The 12,939-nt window shown below is 37.9% G+C and overlaps 1 protein-coding gene across 3 annotated transcripts in view; it reads right to left on the minus strand.

Moving 5' to 3' along the window:
* The window catches only part of SVEP1 (sushi, von Willebrand factor type A, EGF and pentraxin domain containing 1), a 125,483-nt gene that overhangs the window by 62,023 nt on the left and 50,521 nt on the right, over nt 1-12,939 (minus strand). For all 3 annotated transcript variants that reach the window (XM_063421741.1, XM_063421740.1, XM_063421739.1), the window contains exons 6-13: nt 11,842-12,021; nt 7,340-7,537; nt 4,839-4,957; nt 3,489-3,618; nt 2,759-2,866; nt 2,395-2,526; nt 939-1,133; nt 79-200 (exon numbers count right to left, since the gene is read on the minus strand). In XM_063421741.1, coding sequence (XP_063277811.1) covers nt 79-200; nt 939-1,133; nt 2,395-2,526; nt 2,759-2,866; nt 3,489-3,618; nt 4,839-4,957; nt 7,340-7,537; nt 11,842-12,021 — 1,184 coding nt within the window. The remainder of the gene's footprint in view (nt 1-78; nt 201-938; nt 1,134-2,394; nt 2,527-2,758; nt 2,867-3,488; nt 3,619-4,838; nt 4,958-7,339; nt 7,538-11,841; nt 12,022-12,939) is intronic.

Raw genomic sequence — 12,939 nt, forward strand, 5'->3', positions numbered from 1 at the left:
GTACAAAATTAGTTGTTTGGAAAAAGTAACAATATTTCTCAAGAAGTATGTAAAGGGAAGGAGTATCTACTAACCTACCATTTTACCAAGTGCACTCTGAAATGCATCAGTAAAGGTGTTTAGAAGATTGTTGTCATCGCATCGCGTTGCTTTGTAGAGCATTTCAAAGGATTTGAATCCATGGTTTGCAAAACGATTTACTGAAAAATGTTGGAGAAATAAATTTTTACTGATCAGTGCAGGAGCTTCAGAACTAAAATCAAAGATAATTCAGGCTAAAACTGAAATACAAGAAGGTAAGAAGCACAGTCTCTGAAACAGCAATCCAAATGGATCACTTACATCTCAGCCAATGATATGACCCTTTGGCAGGCATGAAATTTACTGGAAAAGTTAAAACAAATTAAAACCCAGCTGATTTTTCTACTTTAGCATTTTCTTAATGGAAGAAACCTATGACCTGTCAACTAAACTCCATGCTAACTTCTGAGAGGAAAGCAATAAATATAGAAGTCTTATTAGTAATGCTGCTAGACTAAATATAAAAATCTTATCCAGGAATTAAGCAAAGTTCCGAAGTGTCCAAGTTAAGGATTTTGAATTGGTAGCTCTGAAGCATAACTCTCATTTGTTCATAGCCAAAACACTGATCTTTTCTTGCTTGAAAACAAGAAATTGACTCTGATGGAAGTGCATGCAACATGGTACCAAGACTGGCTTCAAATGTAGTTCTAATACATTTATTATAAAAATTTCACGACGTGGAAAATTCCAGCACTGAAGTTTTGCATGTGTCCCTCTCAAAGAAAACACAAACTCTTCTAATCTGGTGGTGATTAGATATGTAAGCACAGCACACACTATGCATTTCGATCAGCAAGTCACAAAGACTGTTGTATTTCTATTAAAAAGACACTTTGAGTAACAGTAAGACTTACAAGAGCAGCTAGGCCACTCTGGAGAATAAGGGGGCTTCCAGAGACCATCATCATATGCACAATAGTAATTTTCACTTGATCCTTCTGAAAAGCTGTAACCCTCTGCACAGTGCAATGTGCAATTAACTCCTGCTTCATCTGTTGTGCATATAAAATCCCCATTCACAGGCTCAAAGGAAACTTCACAGGGAGAACCTACGAAAATTACAAAGGTTTGTATACTGATTAATGTGGTAAAATAAATGATCCTGCATGAAAACAATACTGATAGGATTTCCAAAAGTTACTAGTATAGACTTGATCTTGCCCCTGTTGAAGTTTGTGGAAGTATTATTTGTTATATCCATAAAGTCAGGATCAGGCTACTGCTAAATAATTCTCAAATGACCAATTTTCCAATTGCCATTTCAATTGGAAAACCAGAAAACATTAAAAAATGTTATACATGTGAAAAACTATTTACTAAAATAAGATAAAATATAAATCTAAATTTTCACATGAACTTTATACAATGAATTCTAATAAATTATATTACATCTTGAATTCTGAGACTAAATATAGCCTATTCTGCACCATCACAAAACATACGATATTAGAATCATCTTAGGATAACCTCATAACCTCAGTTATGATTAATTTTTCAGGCCAACTGTGAAGGAACTTGTGAATGTCTGTAAATACTATGTCACAAACACTGAACCACAAAAGGTCTGAGGTGGTATAGACCTTGACTCAATGCTAGTTCTAAGCACCGGCTGGTTCTGGCTAAGATTTAGAGCTTATCACAGACCAGCACATTCATTTACAACTTACCCTTCCTGAAAGCTATAACCAAAATTCCAGTCTACATGATCTTAAAAATCTCTCTTCACTAGCAGATATTTTTATACAGATGTGAGACATAGAAAGTAGAAGGCAGATCTGAAGTAGATTTTTTCATTCTTAATAATTTATCTGCCAAATTATTGTTTGGATTTTTAATGAGAAAGTGAACTGTGGGGAAGGGATGTCTATGCAATAAACAAAATGCAGAAGTATATCTATAGGTACAGGCATATTCCAAGATCTAAAGAGTGTTTTATTATCTGCTGCAGTATTTGCATGTAATTACAGAAAAACTGGCAGAAAGTTTTCCGTTTAACCACAGATTTGAAGCCAAATTTGAGTAACACCTAATAATACATTTCACACAGTATTGCAAAAATGGTAAGTTTTACTGTTTAATGAATCATAATTTCAATGCTTTTAAATGCAATTTGAATTTATAGAACCAAATTCACTGCTGTGCCACTTCAGTTGTAGACAATTTATTTATTGGTCAAATATTTTGACTGCCTTCAAGTTACCTTAGTACAAAATTGGAATAACTAAATGAGGAGATGGAACAATTCTGCATCCTTTACGATATTCAGTTAAAACAATGCCAGGTCTTGGCCAGAATTTGAAGACAACACACCTTTGATGACAATGTGGATCTCACATGTCCTGTTATTGCCAGAAGGATCCACAGCTGTGTACTGGACTGTTGTCTCTCCTTTGGGAAAGAGATCTCCAGGTGCATGACTCCTGGTGACAGTCAGTGGACCACCTAGAAGTGTTAAAAGACAACCTAAAGCATTGGTAAGTAAAAGAGTCTTGCTCATACCCAGCCTTGACAAATGGAAAAGGAAATGGCAGCAAATCTCCAAAATTACGTGTCCTTAAAAATAACTAAGTAAAAGGAACCTCAGCAAATCTCAACTCCAAGGGATCAAGGGTGAACAGGTGCAGTTCTCTAGCCTTCCACTATCACATGTATGTTTTGGGGAGCACTATCTCACCCGAATTGTCTGAAAATTCTGGTTCTTCCCATGTTGCTGGGTAGTCATTTTCTGCTGCTTGCACAGGTGGTGGAGATCTGCATCTGTCAACTACGGGAGGTTCTGCATCTGCAGAATTTGAAAAGATGGCATGACATTAGCTTACAGAATGACTGCCACACTCAAATAGCATCTATAACCAGAACAGCAGCTTTAATTTCATATCAGAAGATACAACAAAGGTGCACACTTGGAAATTTCTGCTATTGGAGGATGCTGAGTGAATGGATAGCAGTAATTATTCCACTGAAGTTTCTGCAGTGTTTGTCTTCTACAGAGCAAACCTTGGGCAACCTGCAGGACTCCTGAATAACACAACTGTCTGACAAAAATACTTGAATAATGATATGCATCAGTAATATGTGTGAACTTCGGAAACTTTGATGGAGTCTCTCAAGAATTAAGTAGAGATTGATGATGAAGGCAACAACTGACAATGCAATAAAGCATTTAAGAAACCAATGTGAGGAGAAACCTTAACAGTCAGAAAGGAAAGCAGAATAAAATACACCCCAAACTGAACATTGCAAGCAGTGACTGCACAGATGCAAAGTCTTTATGGAGATTACAATACTCCTGGGCTTGTAACTGCACACATAAAGGCCACACTGACTCACAATCTCTTTCTGCACAAATAAGAAGATTTCAGCTGTGACAGACAGCCTTCCCAGTGATTTTTACCAGCACTTACCAATAACCTTGACATTGAATGTGCACCTTGCTTCATTGCCTGACCTATCGGTTGCTGTGTAAGTAATGTCAACGTCGCCAATTGGGAGAAGAAATGGTGGTATGAAAGCTGGGGTAACATGAACTGAGACCTGTTATAGGAAAACACTCATTATTTAAAAGCTAATCATGATATTCACGTTTCAAAAGGTAGACAGAATAGTATCCCTCAATGTCAAGCCTGTTCATGCTGAATGCAAATAGCCTCTTAAAGTAATGAGGACAGACTTTACAACAGAGTGCTCTGTGTCCCTGCTTAAGTCTGTCCTCTTTATAGCTACAGGGATTTCCCTAGTCAGGATCTGGACCCTGACCTGGTGCAGATTACAGCATTGTGCATTAAGAAAATTCCATACTGATCCTTGTTTGTCAAATGGGACTGAAGGCACACTATGCCAGCTTAGAACTTGTTTTGTCTGCTGACAGTTCTCCAGCTGCAAGGGCAGCTGAACTGGGAGAGGAGTGGAGCAGACAGCTGTGGGCCCTAAGTACTTACATATCCAGTTTTAATCTGTGTACATGTGTGAGTCAACAGCCCACAGATACTTCAGAAGCACTTGGCTTCTATAGTTCAGTGAATGACCCTGTGCCAGGTGTAGTAACTGACCATAGATATACCACAGAAAATAACGTGTGAACTTAAATTTCTTTTACTGGGATGGCTCTGTTTCCTAGTGCAAAAAACCTCCTGCATTAAAAGCACACACAAACTCACTGTTCCTCTGCTGACTCCTGATTAAGCATTCAGTTGCTGTAACTTGATCATGCCTGAGCCTGTAGGGAATGTTGCTCTTTATGAAATGGCTCTGGAGCAAGCTTTCCTGTTAACTCCATTTCCAGATCCCCTGACATGCATAGTAGCCAATGGCCACATTTCTGAACCTTGCACAGGAAAATCAGATTTCTCTTTCTCACCCAGGAAGCTGAAATTAGTTTTTACTTATCACAGTGTGTACTTGTTAGCCCTTTAGATTAATGAAATGCTTTACTTCCTTCTGAGTTTATTAAACTTCTTCACATTCTAAGTGCTCATTTTTAAAGCAGCTGTCCTCCTACTATAAACAAGAGCACATTCTTTCTTTTGACCGCATAAATTAACCATATGAGGTTTCATGCACTGAAACTCCGTGCAGTGTTCTGTGACTGTATAACTCTGATCAAGAGAGAAAATGCTGAATTTTCAAGATACAAACTTTCTAGGTGATTTTTCCTCTACTTCTGCTTATCAGAAGAAAGAAATTCTAGTGGATCATAAAATTAGTTGAAATCAGAAAGACTGCCTCCAGTTAAATAGATACAGAACTTGACTTGCCTCTTCACCAGAGTTATCCTCAGCTGTTGGTACCTGCCAGCTGATATTAGCAGAGTTATGATGTTCCAGAGTCACTGTCTCAATATTGTCTGGGCAGTGAATCCGAGGTGGTTCAACATCTAAACCAGAAAAAGACAGAGTGGTTTTATATGTGGTATTACAGAAGTAAAATCTTATGATCACTGTTTTTCATACTGTCTGGAATATATATGTACGTATTTTTGTAAAATTCCTGTCTCTATCCCTTTGTAATTCTTGCCTAGAGAGTCACACATGAATAGTAAATTCTCCTGAGGAAAAGACTGATTTTTGCTGTATTTTTGTTTATCACTGAGTACAATGATATTCTGGTTTCTACACAGAATCAAAACCCATTAAATAAATATAAATAAGTAAATAAATAATAATACATATAAAAGTAAATATGTAAGAATATAAATCAATAAGAATAAATTTGTTTCTTTTATTATCCATCCCTTCCATCTCCATCTTTTCCCTGTCCAGACAGATGACACATACAGATGAAAACACTTGTTTCTGATAATGACTAAAAAATCTGAAAATAGTTATGACACATGATATAGATACTATGAACAAGACAATAGTAACTAAAATTCTCTGGAGTATGCTGTGGAACTGACTTAAAAGTAACAGTGTCAAGAATTCAGGCAGCAGTTGCCAGACAAATGGAGTCTTCTTGTGACATGTGACAATGTCAGATGGCTCAGGAGGATTGGTGGTACAATATGGGTAACACCACCATCAACATCTACATCTCAAGTTTCTCTGACAAACTTGAAGTACTTCTTCAGTTCCCTGGCACAGGGCCTCCCAAAACATTTGTGGTCAGGTTATTTTATTGCTGTAGTGCTTGATAAATGGTCTCTAGAATCATAAGACAAGGACACATTTGGCTCTGAACTCATCTGTGCCCAAGCGGCTTTAAAACAACTCAGAACTGATATCACTTATATTTTTATTATGAAATAGTTCCAATAATAACATAACTCAGGCAATTAAATTATGTAATTAGGAATGCAAAGCAATAAATACATGTGATTTTGCCTTCCTTTGAACTCATTCAAATGAAAATTGTATTAGAAATGCATTCTTATAAATAATCACCAGTTATGGTTCATACTTCCTCGACCACAGCCTTTAGACTGGGGCAAATTCCACTTAAAAGTGAAATTCTCTAAAAAGGGTAATAATAAATAAGTCAAAAAGAAAGTGGCTTTTTTGAACTGGCTAAATATGTTGGCAGCAAAACAGAGAAAGACAATAACAAGAATGAAAGCAATCGACATACAATTGTTCATTTTTACTTGAAAAGAATAAGCTTCAGAGTTTCTCAGTGCCTCCTACATTAGGGGTTTATGTAGCTGGTAATATCTAAAAGCTTGAACCCAAGCCATGCTGTTTTATCTTGATCTAAGCACTTCAGCTTGTGCTGGGATCCCATCAAATATTAAAAACTGTGGTTTGGCCCAGGTTTGCACAAAAGATTCAGAAAAACCATGTGGTACATCCCTAAATGGGAAACAGTATGTTTAAAGACAGAGACAAAGTCTTCCTGGCCTGTAAAGAAAAAAAGGCCTCAGTTTCTGTAGTGACTTGGCACAACGAGTGGCGTAACTGTTTTCTGTACCGTTCCATCACCCAGTGGCTGGCAAGGGCCCCAGTTTGTGGGGAAAGAAATTATTCTCAGAGCACAATAGTTCACGAAGAGGTGAAGAGCATATTCCTGGACAAACTCCTGTTTTTATACTACTGTAATCAAAAGCCAGACCCTTTCCAGTTCAGTTATGCATGTGTGTAATGGAAAAAATAACCTAACACTTCTAGAAGAGGTGGGTAAATATGACAGAATTGTATTGAAATGCATGTCACCATCTTCTACCCGACTTTACACTCTGTGTCACCCAATACACCTGGTGTTAGTGATTTTTTGCCTTAACTCTTGTGCATTGTTGCTTGGGGCATGTCAACAGCCATAGCCACTCAAAGACAACTAAAATGAACATTTCTCTATAGTCTGTCTATCAGCCAGGGCATACACAGCCTTTACAGTTCTGCTCTGACTACAGGGTTTACATAAACTTGTACTAAACCAGTGATGATAGTATTACCATTATTTTATTAGAAGTGTGAATTTCACTTTGAATATCTTTAAGCTATGAGCTTTCACCTCTACTTTGAAATTTCAAATTTATTGCACATCAGGCCTTTTAGCAGGCAGCTTCCTAGCAGCTGAGAGATGGAGAGGGACTTGATGATGAGCACTACAAGATGACACTCAAGTGACCTCTGAACTCCACATTTTTATTACAAACTACAAATAAATCTGACAGGCAAGCTGTAAAGGTACAGGCAATACTTCTTACACACTGTTTAAGTTGTGCTTTCCCCAGTTCAAGCCTGTCCTCACTCAGTTATTTACTGTGCTTCCCTTGAATTCTGCACTCATGTATACACAGACATGATTTTGTGCTGGTCTCTACCTTTACACAGAGCTTCCTGGATGTTTGCACTCCATCTCCCAAATGAAATGCACCTTATTTCTTCTCTAGCTCCAGACAAGATGAATCCTTGGGGACAGCTCAGCTGGCACACAGTCCCAGAAATGGCAGGCTCCAGCCCACATCTGGGAGGGAGAACTGTCACACCTGCTGGTTTCTGGAGGATGGGACAACGCCTTTCTGCAAAAAAGCAGTAAAACATGACTTATCACTGACATACACAAAGCACACATTCAAAAAACCCTGCACATAAAGTCATATGGAAAATTAGTGGGAACACAAAATACACTGTCTTTTCAAGAGTCTGTAGGTGTATGAGTGCACCAAAACATTACAACCTGGTGAAACTTTGTTACTTGACTTTCAGTTCTGACTGAAGTAAACAGCAGCCAGTTTATCAGGTCTTCCATCTCCTTGCTCATGCACTTCACTGAAATAGAAATGTGGTAATTTTCATGCAGATCCACTATATCTCACTCTCTAGATTTGCTCCTTCTCCTTCTCCTTCTCCTTCTCCTTCTCCTCCTTTTCCTTCTCCTTACAACTTTATCTTTCAGGGTTACTTTGCAGTTGCATTTCCTTGCTTCTATGAAAACTAGACAATAACAGGAGAGAGGGACTAAAGAGGCATCTGTAGCTTTCTACATCTTCTATACTCTATCTTGAAATAAAGGGAGAAGAAGAAGGATACTCTGCCATGATCTCTTTATAGGTTAGGAATATAACACATGATTTTGCTTACTGCATTCCAAACCAAATGAAATTGGACTTGGTCTTGGCTGTGTTCGAAACAGCTGGAAAGACTAAGAATGACCATAGGAAGCAGCTGAGATCTGTAAAATCAGGAAGGGTTGATGTTTGCTTAAAGATTTTAAATGGAAGTTTTGAACTATTTTATTAGTAGAGTTCACTGCAAATCCTGAAGACCATTGGTATCAAAGCAAAAACCATGATGTATTTAAACAGCTTCATGAAAGCCTTTTTTTTCATTCTTAGGCTGTTTTTAGGAATGTTATTTTTATTTCAAACATGGAGACATTAACAAAGAGGGTAAAAAAGGGTATCTCATGAATGCAGTTAGTATACTTTCAGTACTGTTTCTTACAACAGACAATAGGCAAACACACAAGAAAAATGCTTCCTTGTTCAGAGCCCATGAGAAGGCTTGTAAGTCTTTATAATTTGTCAGTGTAGAGATCAGACAGGTCTTTGCACCAAGAGAACACAAAAACCAACCCAACCCAGCTACACAAAAGGGAAACTCTACTGAGCGCTTAGCAATGGTTTAATGACAGAAAAGTGATTCACATTCAAAACACATTCCTTTTCTCTTCTCTCCTTTCCCAAAACACGCAGCAAGTAAGTGAAAACTGGTTTTTGTGCATGAAACAAATTTAAAGATTCTAAGCATCCTGTGTATTTCCTGAAATTTAAACCTTCTGCTGAAATGCTGAAATGTTTAAAAGCCCAAGTAATTAATAACTGCATTTCAATAGGATGCACAGGTCACAATCACTTTTAACACATTTGTATAGTTCAGGCAGATACTGTTGGCTCTACAAAGTGGAACAACTCCATCAGGAAAAAAATCCCCAAATACTAAGTTTTGGTTGCTGACCACATGAAGGTAACTGATAAATAGCAAACAGATCACAGATTTTAAAAACAATATTTATAGAGGCAACTTAAAAGCATTAAAATGTGCATTACTATGGGAAGTAGAGAAACTGTGCAACAGGTAAGCATGAAAAGCAGAAAAAGTTGCTGCTCTCTGGGAAGCAAAAGTAGCTGGGCCTCTTGCTTGAGACACCTCCAGCTATACTACAAAAATCCAAGTACAGCACAATCCTGAAATATCTGACAAAAATCAGGATAAAATTTGATGTAACTAGCACAAGAGAATTTAAGTAGGACAGGGTTTTACCAGTAAAAGCAACTGTAATAGATTTTTTTATCTGTGCTCAGCTCCAGAATTTGATCAAGATGCTCCAAAAGTCTGGAATTCATTAAGGGTAGAGGGATATCCATGACATTAGTCATATAGATTGGAAATTAATAGCAAAGAAGTATTTCTAAGGAGACACGAGAAACAGCTTTCACCTGCAACCACCTGTGATAAAACACAACACTGTATAATAATTCTCAACATCAAAAGGAACTTGACAAATAAGAAGATTACAACGCAAATCATGCCTCCGTCCTTCAATCCCTTTGCCAAGATTGTTTCAGGAAAAACTGGCCAGCTGCAATTAGAAGTGTGAACTAATGATTCTTTCAACGCTAGATGGCATCAACACCCTGGATGTCATTTGTATTTTGACTTCCGTTCACTAACCCTTGAACAAAGAAAGGAGAAATGTATCTTGCAAAATGTATTAATTTTAAAGTGATTGATATTAACCTTTTGTCAATGGGTAGGAAACACAAGAACATGACTATGGAGCTTTCCTCTTTTTGTTTTTTCCCCCCAAACTGGACAAATGACAAAGATTCCCTTTTCAGCAGATATCTTGTTAGTCAGCCACCCATAAAATATACGTAACCTCCTCAGAGGTAGCTCTTTGCTAACAAAACCTTTAATGAAAAACACAAAAATTTAAAACAAATGTAATATCCAAACTTGCGCCACTTTTCAGTCTCCTGTACAGAGATACTTGACAACAGACCCCGCAGAAGCGACCGTAAACAAACCAGGAAATGTTATGGTACAGTGTCAGTCATGGTTATACACAGCTGTAGTACAGTCTCAGTGAGCTAACTTGCAAATAGGGCAGACTTTGCACTGATCAGTATCAGTAGTAATCAAACCAAAAAACATTCAGAAAACCAGCCAGAAGGATGGCCTGAGGTCTAAAAAATCTATTTCAAGGTAACAGACTGAAGACAACTCGACTTCAGTTCTCTAACAGAAGGATATGAAATTAATAAATCATCAATTGAAAATGCCTAAATCCAGGAGGAGTTACAGTACCTTTTATATAGCAGACTGTAAATAATAAATAATAATTAGGAGCTATTTGGACTAAAAATAAACAGACAATACCTCCATGACAATGACGATCACTCAGAAAATGGATACAAAGGGTAGCTTCAACCTTCAAGAGGAAGATACTACATCATTCTGGTTTGTACCTTTTCCTGAATAAAACTCCCAACATTTATATTTAACCAGAATTCAGCAAGCTTCTTCTAAACACCAGTCACAACAAGAAGCAGCAGAGATGCTTCCTAGATAACACTCTTTCCTTTCTGACAATCAAAGGTAAATTTCTCACTAAATTTTTCAGGCTCAGCAAAAATAAGATATTTCCATGGGTAATCTGGGAATGGAGGCAATATCGCATGGTGTGAAGAAATCTTCTGATAGAGAGTAGAGCTGGATTTTATTAATCAAAATGCTAAGCTAGGAAGCATGAATTCAACTGATGAATACGGTTAATCTTCTAATTATAATATTCCAACCGGATTTCAGAGTCCCTTCCTTTTGAAGTTAATTGAAGTTTTTTCACTGATTTTAACAGAAGAAAGATGAGGATCTCTTAGCAAACTGTCTTCTTAGATTAATTCTTGTGGATTATTTTTATAATTTCAGAGAATGCACTTACAGTTAGAAATTTATGCTTGTTTCACACAAAGTCCACATTTTAAAGACTGCAATAAAACTTTAAAGGAATAACCAGAGTTTCAAGAGAAGTCACCCTACTGGCACTGCATTTACTGGATCCAGGTGACATATATTTTACCCTGACTTTAGTCAGCACTGGATCAGCTTCTGGATTGCTGAACTTTAGACTTGTGCCTTATTTTTTTTCTTCAGTCTATGCTTAGAAGTGTTTCAACTGTATTTCATCATCTTACTTTTCAAAATTAATTCAATACCTGTCACTAGTCCTAAACAGATAATTCTGAAATATACAGTCCTTTATTTTTGGAACAGCAATATATGCCTACCTATCCCTGCACAGCTGGTGTGACCTCTGAATCCTGACTCAGCGGTATTTAGTTCCTAATTTGTGCAGATTCTTATTTCCTTTCTGTGAGTACAGCAAAAGTGACAACTGCTGCACCTTCAGTCGGGACTCACAGAGACTGGATAATATAAGCTAGTCCTTGCTTGTAGATCAACTTCAGCTTTATGATGGTAACTCAAACTGCTGGTTGTTCATATTTAATCCCTAGACCTACTGCTTCTATGTTTCTTGCAACACACTGTGTGATATTGTGTGATACTAGTGAGACACAACAACCTTTCAGTAATCAGCAGTCCACACTGTATTTAAATGATAATCTGTCCACTTTCTCCATTTACAAATTCCTTTGCCCTTCCCCAAATTCTAAGACCTGTATAAAACATCCATAGACAAATTCTCATTCATATCCTAGCTCCACTAGTTATTAAAATATGAAGAATTTCTCACCTGTGACAGCATGTCTTAAAAGGCTGTACTCTAACGTGAACAGACAGAGTTAGAGCAGATACCTACCCACACACTTTGGCTCCTTTGAATCCCACTGAGAGTTTCCCTGGCAGGTGAGTTTGCTGTTTCCTTCAATTTCATAGCCCTCATTGCAGGTCACAAAACATACTGTCTTGTAGGAAATATCAGCTGTTGAACAATTAATGTGTCCATTTTGAGGAGACCGAAGCCTGGGACATGTTCGAACTGCAGAGGGAAAAGAACACCAGTTCACTCTCAGCACTGAGTATTAGTGGAAATACTCTACTTTACCCAGTTTTTCAGAGGTAGGAGAGTCTTGTACATTAGCTTCAGTAGTTTGTACACATTTAGGGAATAGAGCTAGCTAGAGTAGACTTTTTCAAAGACTTGATACCCTCCTCTTCCTGAAACACTCTTACACAGAATGTATGAGGTTGGGCACACACTTCCAAGCTCACCTAGGTGTTTACATAAGTTCAAACTAACAAACAAACTGTGCATCTGGTACACAGTGTGCGGCCTGAGCTGGTAATGTCTGTCAGCCTTCAAAACAGTTCAGCTGCAGGCAAATGGAATCCTGTGAAAAAGTGTGTTTTGTTGGGAGTTTCTAGTCTCCAAAAATGCCTGAGAATTTTTGGGAGGATTTTGAACTCTCAGGTTGGTATGGGCTGAGTACATACCAGGGAACAAGCTGAGAGCTTATGAACAGGTTGGATGACAGAAATTTCTCAGGAATTTTCTCAGGCACTCTGGACTGTATTCACAGAATATAGGAACGTGTAAGCCTCAGAAAATCATAAGAGAAGATGCTCAGCATGCTGGAGGAGACAGAGAGAGGAGGAAGGAATACAAGCTGTTTACATGGCTTGTATACCAGGTCCATGAGAGATGAAAAGGAACTAATCAGGTTGTTGCTGAGACAAAAGAGACCTTTCCAGGTGTCACGCACGGAGTCAGTCCTGTCTGCTTCTCAGCACAGAGGCTTTTGTCCTGTAATGCCTTGCGAACACTGAAAGCAGTGGGCTAGCAAGGAGAATGCAGTCCTGCGCAGGACGTGTATGCAGAAAGGGAAGCACAGAACTGAAGAGTGATCATCACATTGTCTTATGGTTTTACTACTGAATCCTGATGCTGCAATCTAGC

Source organism: Prinia subflava, chromosome Z, assembly GCF_021018805.1.
Source record: "Prinia subflava isolate CZ2003 ecotype Zambia chromosome Z, Cam_Psub_1.2, whole genome shotgun sequence".
NCBI lineage: Eukaryota > Metazoa > Chordata > Aves > Passeriformes > Cisticolidae > Prinia > Prinia subflava.